The 14966-nt window shown below is 39.8% G+C and overlaps 1 protein-coding gene across 1 annotated transcript in view; it reads left to right on the forward strand.

The window, feature by feature from the left end:
* Positions 1-14630, forward strand: part of TG (thyroglobulin) — a 149399-nt gene extending 134769 nt beyond the window's left edge. The window contains exons 46-48 of the mRNA XM_039549565.1: positions 8444-8584; positions 9373-9563; positions 14274-14630. Coding sequence (XP_039405499.1) covers positions 8444-8584; positions 9373-9563; positions 14274-14386 — 445 coding nt within the window. The 3' untranslated portion in view covers positions 14387-14630. The remainder of the gene's footprint in view (positions 1-8443; positions 8585-9372; positions 9564-14273) is intronic.
* The last annotated feature ends 336 nt before the right edge of the window (positions 14631-14966 follow it).

Genomic DNA, 14966 nt, shown 5'->3' on the forward strand with positions numbered 1-14966 from the left:
TACTAAATTGTTCCTAAGAAGTCAGTTTACACAGGAGATGGCCCTTCCCTCTCTATGTTTGCAAGCTGTATCATAAAGATTATGATAATATAATTATATACAATCTATAATAATTGCTAATGGCTACCTCACATGAGTATTGGAAAGAGTACATAAAAATAATGTCCAGATAACTACAACAATAGGAGACTATTTACTCTTGGACAAAATATTCTGTCTGGGGAAACAGTCATTCACTAATTAAGATAAGGCACCATTTAACAACCCATTCTTCAATTTCTGCTTTGTCACCTCTCTCCTACTTTATGTGTCTCCCAAAATGTGTAACAGAAAAGAGAGTTAAAATGAAGGTATGAAAAAGCACTGCTATTTCCTCTTCTTTCAGAAGGAGCAGTCACTTAATAACTAACGGCAAGATAAACAAGAGGGAGGGAGAAGTCAGCCAGTAAAGACAGACTCAACCACAATGATGCAAAGTGGACAAAAAATTATTGAACAGGGAGGAATTTTTACCAGTAAAAGTCATTAGCCAAAGTTTGTCTCTCAACTGGATGTTTCTAAGATGTACACACACACACGCACACACACTCACACACATTCAAGCATGCATAGATATGGGGGTAGGGTTAAAAAGCCTGCTCTAACTTGATGTCTATGACATTTGTGGAAAATCACATAAAACCATGAACTGAGAGTTTTTGTATAGATAAATGGATCTTGCAGAGAGCAAAATAATATCTCCTTCCACGTGGTAGCATTCTCCTGAGCTTGGCATTCCACCATGTCTGCTTTAGTCTTCAGTTCCCATTTGAATGAGGAGCCAACTCCCACATTAATAATCTGTGGTAAAAATATATACATGACCCAGCTGCCATTTTCTCACTCTCTCTTTGAGAACACTTAGGCCTTGGAGTAAACATTTCTTCTAAACAATGCAGGAGGAATGTGACTGCTCAGCGCTGCCTAGGATTAGTGGGGAGGGCTGGAGGATAGCTTTAGTTATGGTAAAGAAATGTGTGATAGGAGAAGTATGTTTTGACAGGGATATTATTAATTGTACAAAGATTTGCCTTGTTAACCCTTCAAGAGGTTTCTGGGGGATTTTTGCAGCTTACATGAAGAAGCATTGCTTGCCATGCCAGCACTGTTTCCAAGTGACACTGTGGTGCCAAATGTTCTGTCTTAAAGATGGTGGTTAAAAATCAGTGCTCTTCCCACTGAGGGGGCCTGATCATCAGCTGCAGCAGGATAGAAAAGCATCATAATTGTCACTGAAACAGTCTAAACTGAGACTTAATGAGGCTTTATCTTCTAATCATTAACATGACTATAATAATTGTCATAAAAACTTTTCTTAATTGTGCATGGGACAGATTCACCCAAGATTAAGGAGCTGCTGTCTTTTTTGAGTCATTTTAGTCAGGGCTGTCTTTACCTCCTGACTACGCACTCCTGTGTACGTTGGTGTGAGTTGTTAAAAGGCTGCTCTGTGCCAAGGCTCACATAGTTGGCTGTGTTTTGGTGACACTTCTTAAGATTCCTGTAACTGAAGGAGAAAACTCCTGAGTGATAAAACAAAAAATGTTTGTGTATAAACCCATTCAACTATGTGAAGTATTCTTGGTTTCTATTTATTATGGATGCTGCGGGAATTCTGGCTATACTTCATATCTCTTTAATTGAAGGAGACTTTTCTGCTCTTTTCATTTCACAACAATTATATCCCTGTCCTTTAATCCATCCACCACTTGCTGTCCACTTGATGCTCTCCTCCTGTCTGTAGCTGTTAGTCCATGAAAACCAACACATCACAGGTTGGGGGACACAGTCTAAACTGGGTGCTGTGCAGGCCTCTGGGCTTCAAAGAAAATGATCTAAACACAGAGGGCAAATAAGTTACCAGTGGGATGGTGACAAGGGCAAGATGCATGTTGTTCCATAGCTGAGCAAGCACCACAATTGCCTCAGGTAGCTATGTCCACTTGCTGCAACAACAGCTTGTCATTGTGCTCTGTAAAGCTCTACTCCTAGTCATCTCCTAAAAGTTGTTGTTTTGGAAGTGCCTCTCATTCCTCTGGCCTTATCCATTGCCTTGTGCCAGCTGCAGCTGTGAAAACAGTGTCCCACTGATACAGACACATCATGCCATGCCCAACTCTTTGCAAAGTTTCTCTGTTTCTAAAGGCTTGGGGTCTGGACAATTTGTTTTTTCTTCCCAGGAAGTAGTTTAGAGGCCTTTGGAATTCAGCAGATTTTCCAGATCTTGTAAATTAGCCATAAATATGCAAAGGCAAAGTACCAAGCTCAGAAAAAGCAGAAAACAGCTTTAAATGAACCAAAATTCAGCTGAAAGACTCAGGAAAGTACAAAACAATTTTGGAGCTGCATGTGCTGCACTGGGACAGGCAGTTCCTATCAAATGTAATCTACAAGATCAGCACAAAGTCGATGCATATTGAGCACCATGTTTTCCTTGGTGCTCTGGGGTCTTTAGATGTACACATCACCTTTTTCTGGAAATTCATCCATCCATTCATTCAGGTTAGGAGTAGCCATACTGAACAAATGCATGAATTTCTGTCTCCCAAAAGTCCAGCCAAGTGTCAGCATGCTTATTACTAATCTTAAATACAGTAATTCCCTGACAGATTTGTGTAATCTGTGCTCTTTAGGAGTTCTGACAAGTTGATAAAAGTGCTTTCTTTCTTCCTGCCTCAAGATCTATGATATTTTTTTCAATTTATGTGGGCTTTCAGGCTCTTGAATTTACTATCTGCTACTTCAATTTTATTTTCTTTAATTGGCACAGCTGTAATGCAAAGTGGAACATTGTGTGTATTGGGAGTAATTCAAGTGGAAAAGACACAGCAAACTCCAGAATAATTTTGCAAGTCACATGTATCTAGAGGGCTTTTTTGGTACAAAGGTGGATAAACTTGGCAGTTTAATCCTGTTAGGAGTTAAGCTTTTTCCATATGTCCTGATTTTCCTGAAAAGAAGAAAGCAAAATGTTCATCTGTTTTTCACATCCTTTCCCCCATTTGTTTGGCAGCAGTTCATAATGAGAGGAGACCAAGGAGCCAAATGCATGCCTAGAACTGCGGAGGTCACACCAGGCCTCACATTGGCTCATTGAATTTCTATAAATATTCAGCTATCCTTTGATTTTTTTTTTTCTCCCTGCAATCACATACCATTTCCTTTCATAAAATGTGTGGATGTATATAATTTTAAAAATTATTCTTGCTTGGCATCAAAATGAATATTTCAGTTCAGGCAAAGTGCAGGGTTGGTAGGCTGCTCCTCTCCCATGATATGGATGAGATGATGCGTGTGCACAGCTCAGGATACTGGATCTGCAAATATACTCTGGAAAAATCTGCTGGTATTAATGTCAAGATAATGCAGATGGGTGCAAATAAGCACATTTAATATTTCCAATAATTCTCGCAAAAAATAATTTTAAATCCATTTACTGAAAATAAACACAGAATGGGGCCAGAAGAGCACGCAGGGAGTGGCACATTTTATGTAAATCATATCCTCTTCTCCTGGGACTGGGTTGTTATGAAATCCTATTTCAACTCAAATCAGCAGGAGATTCATCAGCAACCTATGAGTCTGGGTTTCACCTGTGCTGTTCAGCTCACTCAGCATGTAAATAACCTGTTTTCACCAAAGCCATGTTACACGGAAAAGGTGGGGTTTTTTTACTTTCCCAGTGATAGGCCTGTCCTTGCCAATGGGATACTGAACAGGGCCTTGATAATGAGGCTGGGAACTCCAAGCCATGCTCCCTTCTCCAACACAAAATCTTTCACAGAATTGTTAGAATGAGCAGTTATTCTCATAAAAGTTTACATTAAAGGATAAATTATTTTCTTATCTCACCAATCTGTCACAGATTGCCGACATCTGCTTGGTTTGATGACTGACATGAGTTTGAGTACAAAATTTCTTCTCCATTTCTCAGATGATCACTGGTAATTCTGGCTGAACTCTAGCTAGTTATATTTATCTTGTTATTTTAAAATTTAAATGATTGAATTGCAGTGGGAAGTTTTGTGTTTTGGTATCGTATTGGATATCATTAGAATTTTGAGCTAATTTACGTTGGCTTCTATCTGCATGTGGAGGTTTAGAAAAGAACCAAAAACTACACTAAGGCAACTAAGAATAGAAGCTGTGACTCGAAATGCTTTGAGATCAATTGAAATTAGTTGGAAAGGAGAGTGAGGACTATTTTTAAATGAAAGGAAGAAAAGAGTAATACTAGGCTAGAGTAAGTCATTAATCATCAAAATGAGTTTCCAGTATGAAATAATTAGCCAGACCTAGAACAAGGACAAGGTTCAAAATGAGATCTATGTCCTAATTTACTATGGATCACACTGTGAGGTCCCTGCAGCCCCAGCTCTGAGTTGTGCATTCAGTCCTAACATAGAATAGCATGATAGTCTGCCAGACCATATTCTTCTGTTCTGACTTCCCTGATTATGGATTGCCAGTAATGACAATTCCATTTTGCTAACAAAATTTTTGAGGATTTCTGAGTTGGGGTGGTGGTGGTGAGGCAGCTTGCTTTGGGGGTTTTTGGCTGGTTTTATTTGTTAGTTGTTGTTGATTTGGCTTGGTTTTTTTCTGTTCCAAAAGCTTGTGATTGAGATGTTAATTTCAGCTCTTGGACATGGGGGGCCTTACATATGCTCTCTTTGATTTGGAACCAGAATTTAAACCAAATCAACCATAACCGGGGTGGTTTTTGTTCTAAATTCTGATCTACTCATCTTTTACTCTTCCCTGTTGAAGTTGTTTTTTGTATGTGAAAGTAGCCACAGCTCTGTAGAGAGAGAGGGCAGTGGAGTAACTGATGGCTAAGTAATCGCTTTCTCTCTTTCCCACTTGGAAATTTAAATGGAAAGTCCATCTTAGGTTTAAGGAAAATTTTCTCAGAACCTATACCTTCCCAATTAAATGGCTTGGCACTGGATAATGAAAATTCCCAGCAAATGATATTTCAGGGTTATGGCAGCTGGTGTGGGGTCAGTAGCTCTGACCGAGGAAGCTGTGACCAGTCCGGAGAGATGGTCCCAAAAGAGATCATCTTCCCGAGGCCCGACGTCTTCCCTCAGCTGCTGGCTAGGAGGGCCCATGCAGAGGCTGTCAGCTCTTTAGTGATTGTCAGCTCGTGATTTCAGCTCAGCTCTGCAGGGCAGCCTCCAGGCCAGACCAGGGAGAGAGATGAGAGGCCCGTGTAGCTGTTCTGCACGAGGCAGCTTTATTAGTCCAGCGAAGGGGAGGCCAGGGACGAGCATCTCTCTGCCCTCGCAGGGCAGGGGGCTGGCTTTATAGGGATACAGGGGGTGGGTGTCAGAGGGTAAAGGCCAATGGGCTACAAAGGATCTGTATAGGGTCTCCCAGAGGATTCTGGGTTTGTCTTATTGTCATAACTGAAGAGTAGCTCCCTTTCCAGGGGAGTTCTGCTGGGAGGTTTAGGCGCTCTCCTTATCTCAGCAGACGTCCCTCCAGGGCGGGGGCTGGGCATACCCCACACAGGGTCTGCTGTTAAATCGTTGGTTATGAATGTCACAAAGTTTCTGGTTTTACCATGTTTTTCTGTAAACTGAACTCCAGTAGCACCTTCTTCTGAGGTAAAGTAAGAGCTCCCCATGGAGAGCTCATTTCAGTGTGAACAAAGTTGTAGAATCTGGCTTCTAACTTCCCCATGGCTAAATTTACTGGTCCACCAAATAAGAAGATATGTGAATCTGTTTTTAAAAATATTGACATCTTAAAAAGCAAAGCTATGCACAGAAGATCTGAAGTGACACCTTTGCACAAAGTGCTATTTCTGTGAAGTCACCAAAGCCAAGATTTCATCCTTACACATAATTGCATTCACTGCTGTTAATAACAGTTTTGTTCCTTGAAAAGGGTCTTCTGTAGAGGAAGTTAGTTGCTATTATTTTGGTTTCCTTAAAAATCCCTTTTGCCCTTGTTTCTGTAGTTGTGGGGCCTTCATATCTCCATTTAGAGCTGCTGCTGTTGAGTACATGCACGGTATCCGGGGAGTACAGTTTGGAGCAGCTCAGGAAATAAAAACCTCTCTTCAGATCTGGCAGTGTACAACAGCAAAGCTATAAATATTTGTGTCCCTTTCTTTCTCTCATCCACTTTTCTTCCAGTGAAAACAGTGTCACTGCCTGGTGCTAACTTGAGTATGCTCAGAGCTCCTACAAGACTCCAGAATCCTTGTTTGGGTATTTCTGGCCATTTTTTACTTCCCTCTGGCCCCTTATGACCCAAACCATTCTATGATTTTGTGATTCTATGATTCTATGATCAGTTTGAGGAAGAAGACAGAAATATTCTCCTGATATTTTCCATCCAGCTACCATCTAGGTGTTACCCAGTTTTCTTTCCTGGTATTCTGGCATTTATATATGTGCCTCTTTCCCCTCTTAAGCTTAGGTATTTTTCCTCATCCTCATGTTTTCTTTCTCATCAACCAGAAATATTGAAAGTAACCTGTGAAATTGTCAGGTTTTGTACCACTTTATGTCTCTGTATCAAACCAAGTACAGTCATACAAATAATTTTGAATGAAATAAATTTATGAGATTGCTGAATTTTCAGTCTGGGCTTTGACTTTAACAGTTTTCACCTCCAGAAACCTGACAGCTGAGAACAAAGTCTCATTTGGGGGGAAACCCTCAATCCCAGCTCACATGTTTTAGCTTCACAGATAAGTTCACCTCTGCTATGCCTTCCCTAAATGAGTACATTCGTCTCTTCATTGCACCTCAACTAATTTCATGTCCTCTAATCTAATGAAAAGTGACTCTTTGCCAAGAAAATTGCCTCTTTAAGTATATAATACCATTGCTGCAATACTGACACTAGAAATTGCTGTTATATACTGGGCCAAGCAAATTATTTTTAAGGCAAAATTATTAAACTATGATCTTGCTTAATCCTTCTATAAACATTTGGGGAAGAAAAATATGCTTTAATCTTGTTTCAGTTCTACATTTTTTGGTGAATAATCTGTGAATAATTCACTTTCCAGATGCAAAGTATTACTGAGGTATTATGATAAGACTAAGGAAAACACAACCAAAGATGTATTTCATTTAGAGGGCTGTCTGTTTGCTTTTCAAAATCGAGGCTTTGGTGCCACCACTCATAAAATGTAAAGCAGTTATCTTGCTTTCAGACCACCTGCCCATAATGATTTGAACTATTCTTGTTTCATTGGAGGCAGTATCAGGGTCATACCAGTGCTGCTGCATTTCATGTCCAAAGATAAAACAGTTTCAGTTGTGCTACCTTTTGACAAATGCCACTGCAGATGAAATCTTGTTGAGTGGATCTGGGATTTGTTTATTCTTGCCTCACAGACATCTGTTCCTTCTCCCAGGTCCCCTGATGCTGTCTGTCTTCATGCAGCATTAAACCAAGTCAATAAGACCTTTGTCTAAATGTGGAATATGGAAAACACAGTTGGACCAGGCCAGAAATATCTCCTCCTGTGCTGTGGTTCAAAGCTATGTGTAGAACATAGTTTAGTTATAATTTTATTAGTAGAAGTTGGCCACTGTTTTTCTGCAGGACTTGACAATGTTGAGGTGTGTAACCTTTGCTATTAGGTCCTGCAAGTGTTGGGGTCTTACCTGGCCAGTCTTGTCTCTGAATTGTTGAAATATTCCTTATAATATGTGTTACATATTACGTGGAACTACGCAGCAGTTGTTCTTTCTTAAATCTGATCTAGGTGATTATCTCAAGCTGTTTTGACTTGTCTCCACATAAAAACTGGGGAGAGCAGAGTGTATGAACCAAAACCACCCAGCCAGCAGAGAAATTAGATTAAAGCTATGTCTAAGAGAAATCTTCATAAACATCTCCTATTTCATCTTTTCTTATCCAGAATCCTGGCCACAATGAAGTCAATGGAAAGACTCCAACTGCTGCTAAGAAAGGCCAGAATTTTATTCCAAGTCTGTGAAATAAGCCATAATTAACCTTCCGTTGTGGTTGCCAGAATCCATGTCACCACTTGCTTCCACTTTCTGAATTTAATTGTAGTGAAAATCTGTCCAAAACTTAAGAGGCATTTAAGGAATACCCAAGCGACTTTCTCCCTCTATCACTCTCTCTTATGCACCCAGTTAATTTAGGAACTGTGCCCTAATGCCTTCCACAGTTTCCTTTTGTAACAAAGGTTAAAGACCCTGCATTAACACGAATGCAAATTCTCCTTGTTATTGCTTGCTCGTCTTTTATGTTTTGGATTGAAAAACTCCCACAGCTCACCACACTCTAATTAATGGTCATTAACAATTTACAACTTTGCTTTATTCTCTGAATTAATTTATTTCCCTTTCTTCCACAAATAAATAAATGATGGTTTTAATTATCTTTCTATAAATATTTGGTTTAGCTCAGGTCAGGAGCTCCTGCTGGATGTTCAGTATGCATTTGGTCTGCCATTCTACCCAAAGTATGAAGTACAATTTACTGAGGAAGAAAAGGGCCTTTCCTTGCATATTATGCAGTATATCTCCAATTTCATAAACTCAGGGTAAGTGTGGGATATTTAAGAATTGCTGTGACTGGGGAGATGGTGAGAAATGGAGGGAGTGTAGTCATTCCAGACCCTGCCCTCACTCAATCATTCTCCATTTCCTCTACAACTTGTAAGCCTACAGTGGGATTTAGTCCACATATTTGGAAAGTCGTGGCCAAGTTATCAAGCAGAGCAGACACCAAAGATTTATGGTATGAGACTTAGCTAGGAGGAATAGACATTTCATCTCCATTGACCAGCTGCAAATTCTACTAAAGTACATGCAGGCTTCAAAGGCCTTGCTGTTGTTTCCAGAGCTTAGTTCTGCGACCCCAATTCTGAAACCTCTTGGCTAAGAGTTCTCTTTTTCCCAGAAGAAAGGGGAAAGCACAGAAAGACACAGTGCACCCTTTACCAAGTACTCTGTGAACATCCTTCTGTGCTACTAAGCTGTGGCCATGTTTGAGAAGGAGGAGTATCTCTGGAAACCTAGCGTGGGAATGGTGGAAACAGTGACTTAACATGCTTTTTACAGTACCTTGGGTTGGATTGGGATGAAGGGCTGTTGAGGGTGTTCATAAGCCTGTGTCTATACAGGTTCTGTCTACCTGTTCCTTAGGAAGTGAACCAGACTAAAAAGTTACTGTCAGATGAGGCATCCTGAATGATTCACCAATCTGGGCTGAATTTGAACCCCACTGGTCAGAGGGACTGGATACACATTTCCCTGACACGGCCAATCTTCTTACCATTTTACTGTTCATGTCATTCTTTTCTAATGATAATTTCTCCCACTCCCTTAGAAATCCAAACTACCTCCACAGTTTCTCGAGAAGAATGTTGGGGGTGATGCCTGCCTGGCCTATGTATCTGCCAAGTGATGATGGCGATAACTACAAGGAATTCACTGTATCTTTGCCGACTCTTAAAAGACTGAAAAAAGCAGACTGTTCCTTTTGGTCTGATTATATCAGGAGGCTGAAAGCATCCACAGGTGAGAAGACTGTTTTCTGATATTAAATAAACCCTTAATTCTCTGCTTAATATTTTTGTCTGACTGAAGTGCTGTTACATCACTGTGGAAAAAACACATTTCACAAATTAAACATCTTGCAATGTCCAGGGTATATAGTTAAGAATGTAACACTAAACAAATTTACTTTATAGCAGATAATGTGTACTAAAGTTTAATTGTCCTGGAGTTTAACTATCTAGAGAAATCATCCTATTATGATGATAGAAGATATGAAAAAGCCGTATCTTCTAATAATTTGCTCTCTATTTACAGTCATAATATAGACTTTGAGTAAACTGGAAGGCTGCATATACAGGCCTCTTTTGTCTACTGGAAGCACCTAACATGAGAATGTTGAGATTCCTATGATTAGGAGGAGCACAAATCATTTCCATCCACTGCAAAGTTGCATCTGAGGCTTTAGTTATATCTCATTATGGTTTCTGCATGCTTTGACTTTTCACTAGATTAGTTTCTTTGACTTTTTTTATAGCTGTGGTGATTATGCCCCTTGCATGTCTCCTTTTATATTTGCCATAAATTTCAATGCAGCTATTGGAGCCCTTCAGTTTTTTCTTGCTGCTGTATAACCAACTCTGCTGAGATTTCAATCTGCTGCCTGTCCTGAATTTATGCTAGTGAATAAACTCCCCTTCATATCTGTGTATCTTGTAAATAAATATGGATACCCTCAAGCAAAGCAAACAAAACTATCCCTCTTTGGCAGGCAGAGATGTTTTGAATTGTTCTTGGAGGCCTGCAAGTTTGCATGTGTTTTTTATGTCCTAAGGATCCATCTTCACAGTGAACACAGTTCAGGCTCTCTCTGCTTTGGAGGCTGTTGAATTTCTGAGAACAAAATGTACTTTCCAAGATGCGGAGCTACCCAGGCTATCCATGCCTGGGTAGCTCAAATGGTCTGAGGCTGATATTTGAGTGACACAAAGCTAAAATGTCTCAGAACCATCAAGCTGGTGGTTCTGATGCAAACACAGAGCAGCAGTTCTCCTGTTCAATAGACATCCCCAATCTTTACTCATAGTCTTTCTTCCAAAGTGGAGTCAAGATTTTGTTCTCAGCCTTTTCTCAGTTTCCTGGTATCCCTCAATGCCTTCCACGTTCAGAGGGGATACTTTGATCTCTCCAATGGCTTTGTGCTGATTGAGATATTGCTAATTTTCAAAGCTTTATTCTGCTATTTAAACAGTCCTGGAAATAACTTCTAGATCTTTTTGGACCTCACCTCACAGCCCTGTGGCTGTGTAATGCCAGACTGAGCTGAAGTCACAGCTCTGGTAGAAGGACTGCTGACTGAGCACCACGGACAGAGACTATTCCCAGCACCTACAGAAATTCCCCCCAAAGGTGGGAAAACATCCACCAGGGCATATTGGTTTTGACATAGACAAGATTTAAAACTATCCAAAGTGGCATAAGAACACAGCATTCATGTATGGGTTAGTCCAATGATCCGTCTAGCTCAACAGCCTGACCTTGTCAGTGACCAAAGCCAAATACTTGAATCTTAAACATAAAAATAGAGGGAGGGAGAGAAAAACACACTTGAAGAGTTCACAAAGTTGACTAAAATTTTTGAAAATAAGCCATAAAGTGTGAAATTTATGGAGTATGGATTCTCAAGAAAAGGTTTAAAAAGTACATGTCAAAAGTACACGTTAATCTTCAAGCAGAACTGAGTACACCCAGCTGGCTCTTTAAGCCAGTATTTGCTTTGCCTCAGCACCATGGTAATGCAGTTGCACGGCTGACTTCTGCTAAATTCCATCTCACAGCAATGTTGGCTTGACACTTTGCTTTGATAGTAATTTTTAATCTCTTCTCACCCTGGAATACTAACATTTCTCATACAATTTAAATAGATATCACATCAAACCCCTTCCTGCTCCAGACACTTTAGTCTGGGATGGTAACAGAGACACTGTGGGTCTCTTGATGACAATCTGAAAGCAGTTCCTTATGAAAAAAGATTCATAATGTTCATTGGTTCACTTAGAAAGATTGCATAAAACTCAGATGGTGATGGCTGAACACCCTCAATTTCTTTTTGAGAGGATGTTGTGCTGAAGTTCATGCCAAAGCTGTGTTGGTCCATCAGAACAGGTTCATCACTTGCATTGTCCCCAGAAATTGGATTCTGCAGGAATTGAGTCCCTATGCATCATGTTGCTACCTCGTTGATGTGTCTCCTTGCACCTGAGGTAGTTTGCTGTACCTCCCTTCAGAACTGAAGCACTGAACCTCTGTTGTTCCCTGTCTGCTCCAGCCTCTGTTCCTGGAGTGCTCTCAGGCTGTCCTGTGGGACCTTGGCATATGTTGAATACCACATTTGAGAGAACAATGGTACATTGTACATGTACAACATTTTTGGATGTTGTACCTTGTACTCTTTCCTGAGGGGGATCTGTCAGCTCTGTCAGCTACCCTGAGATCCAATCTATCACTTCTCTGCCTTTCAGAAATTATAGATGTTTGTGATAGTGTACTTGCATTGTTATTGTGGATTGCAGTTTGTGGCCTCACACCAAGTAGTTTACCAGTGTGCCAGCAAGTATCACAGATAATGAAACATTCCAGTTTTCACATCTAAGCACAAAGATGAACAGGATCTAGTCTGATGCAATCTCGACCAGCTGTGGTGAATCCTGTTTTATGCATCTCATCTTTGCCTTGAAATCAATATTTTTACAGCTTCATATATCATCTGGGATCTATAAGCAAAAAAACTAAAATGTATTTCAATAAAATGAAGAAGAACTGGACAAATCAGTGATCATAAAATGTAACTGGAACTGGCATTTCAAAATTTTTTCTTGATCCTTTGTATACTTCCATGGGAAATATCTTGACTTGGAAATGTCAAATTAGGGATGACCAAAGGCTCAAAGCTCAATATCTCAGTCCAACAGAAAACTGAGGCATTCCTTGCTGTGGTTTAAACTAAACTCATAAATTTCAGTTTCTGGAATAAAACCTCTCAAATTTAGAATCTTAGATGTCTTTTAGATTATTCACTGCTGGATCTAGAAGCTGTTGTTTATACATCCATCTTACTGTTACCTGTAATTTTCTTTCCACTTAGTAAAAATATTGTCCAACTTGGTGTTTCATTTTGTGGTCAGGCCATGATACTTAATGACAGAATGTATCATTTATTCCTGGCACATAATTGGAATGCGTGTTGTTGCATTTGAAGATAATTTAAGAAAATTAATGTCATAAATGCAATGATTCATCATAATATTTGCTGGCAGTGCCTTTACAAACTATGGAGGGAAGTTTGAATCTGTTTCATTGCAGATGAACTAAAAATCTCTTGAAGTTTTGTTTGAGACCAGTTTGTAAAGTTGACATTTTGGGAAGTTTACTTGGGGAATTATGAAAGTGATGGTGCTTGAAGACATTTGGATTTACTAAATGAAGTTCCCTTGGTTGCATTTCAAAGACATGCTTTATATTTTGAATTATGACGGTTTCCACGGGAAACATCTAAATGAGAAACAAGAAGACTGGCAATTGTGGAAAAAAAGAGCTGTGGATGGCTTTTTCCAGGAAATGTGTTAATAACTTGAAATTCAGTTAAAAACAGGAGCTCTAGAATGTTTATGTATGTTCAGACAGATGTCTGAATGCTACCATTCCCCTTACGTAGTGTGGTGGACTGTGTGCCTAACAGTGAGTCCCTTTATAAAGGGCCTCTCACTGCATCCCAAACAGGTGGAGTTGGATCCAGTCTACATCTCTTACTCCTCTAGCTGGTATCTAAAAAGAACCAGTCCTCCTAAAGTAAGTGCCTCTGTAAGCAGTCTTGCAGCTGGGGAGAAAGAGCTACCTTTAGTGTCTCACTGAAATCTTGTCTGCCTAACTCATGTGCCTAAATTTCCACCTTTAGGCATATTTTGCATGTCCAAATTAGCCAGATTGGTCTGTATATGTAGAAAATTCAACAGGTAGCAAAGCTGAAGCCTTCTCCATGAGCTCTGGGATGTCATGTGTAGCCAAACAAGAGTCCAAATAAAGTAAGAGTGTTTACAGTTCAGACTTGAATCAAAACTGAATCAGGAATTTTGTGGTTAGCATTCATCTTTTATCCTTTCTATTCACACCTTCTTTTTGGAAATCTCAAGTAGAAAACAGATTCCTTTAGTATGATGGACATCTGTGCAGCTATGAGAGAACTCTGGCTATGAGACATTAAATAAACACCCTGAGTACACTTTCTTGACACAGTTTTGTGGTGTTGAGGCAACTGTATCACTGAAATAGGGTTGAAGCCTAAAATCACAGAAGGTAAAAGATAACAAAGAAAAGATCTGTTGGAGATGGGTGCTTGGCGCTTTTTGTATTACAGACAGACAAAAAATTACTGTTCCCCACACTTCCTACCTGGTAGGGAAGTATCAGGAGATACTAAAGTCTTGCATGAGTGGAGAGAAAACTATTATGTATTCCAGTGGCAGTTATTTAAAGCACAATACCTAATTACCATGAGGTGATCTGCCGTTACTCTAAAGCACTTTGCAAGTGGACTGCAAACTGAGAAAAATGGCTTCCTGAACATTTATAGCTACATAAAATGTTTTTAGGTGTCATTGATAAAGTGTGTACCCTGTATCTTGCTGCCTCAAAGGTATGACATCTATTTTAATCTTGATTGTATTGTCTTTTCAGGAGGTGCAGGTGGTGGAGAGCCATCTGCAGAAAACAGCCCTGGTGAAGCTCCCAGTGAAGTTACCTCCCTGGAGAGCCAGCCCCTGAGGGCTGAGGTGGCTTACAGCAGATAGGGAATCACAGGGCTGTGGGGTGGGTTTGTCACACAATTGTGCATCCACACAAGCATCTCACACCAAATGGACAATACTTCCTTTAGTTAACTTTCTCAACAAGTAAAGAAGACCTTTCAATTAAGTAGTTTTCAAAAAAATTAGTGACTATGGCCCAAAATAAGCACTACAGCTATTGTTTTAAATCAAGAGACTGTACTTTGAAAAACTAAAGTATCAATAAAAACTGCAAAACCAAGACAAATACAATTGGTCTTTATTTCTTGCAACTACACAAATGCCAGCATATTGTGGTACCACCAGCCAGAAAAGGACATACATTAAAGCACCTAGAAGTCCCTCACTGATGATTTGTTAGATGTCGTATCTTTGTCTTTTTTTATTACTCATCCTATCACAAGCTGCTGGTAGGAGAGGGAGCCTGGTTTGGCATTCTGGAGAAAACTAAAGAACTCTAAACAGGAAGGAAGAACAATTTAGGAAGGTAATGATGAGTATGCATTGAGTCATTCACATTAAGTCAGGCACATGCAATACTCAGCTCATGATCCCCTGTGAAATTATCTCCAAGACCATTTGG

This window comes from Corvus cornix, chromosome 2 (genome assembly GCF_000738735.6).
Source record: "Corvus cornix cornix isolate S_Up_H32 chromosome 2, ASM73873v5, whole genome shotgun sequence".
Taxonomy (NCBI): Eukaryota; Metazoa; Chordata; class Aves; order Passeriformes; family Corvidae; genus Corvus; species Corvus cornix.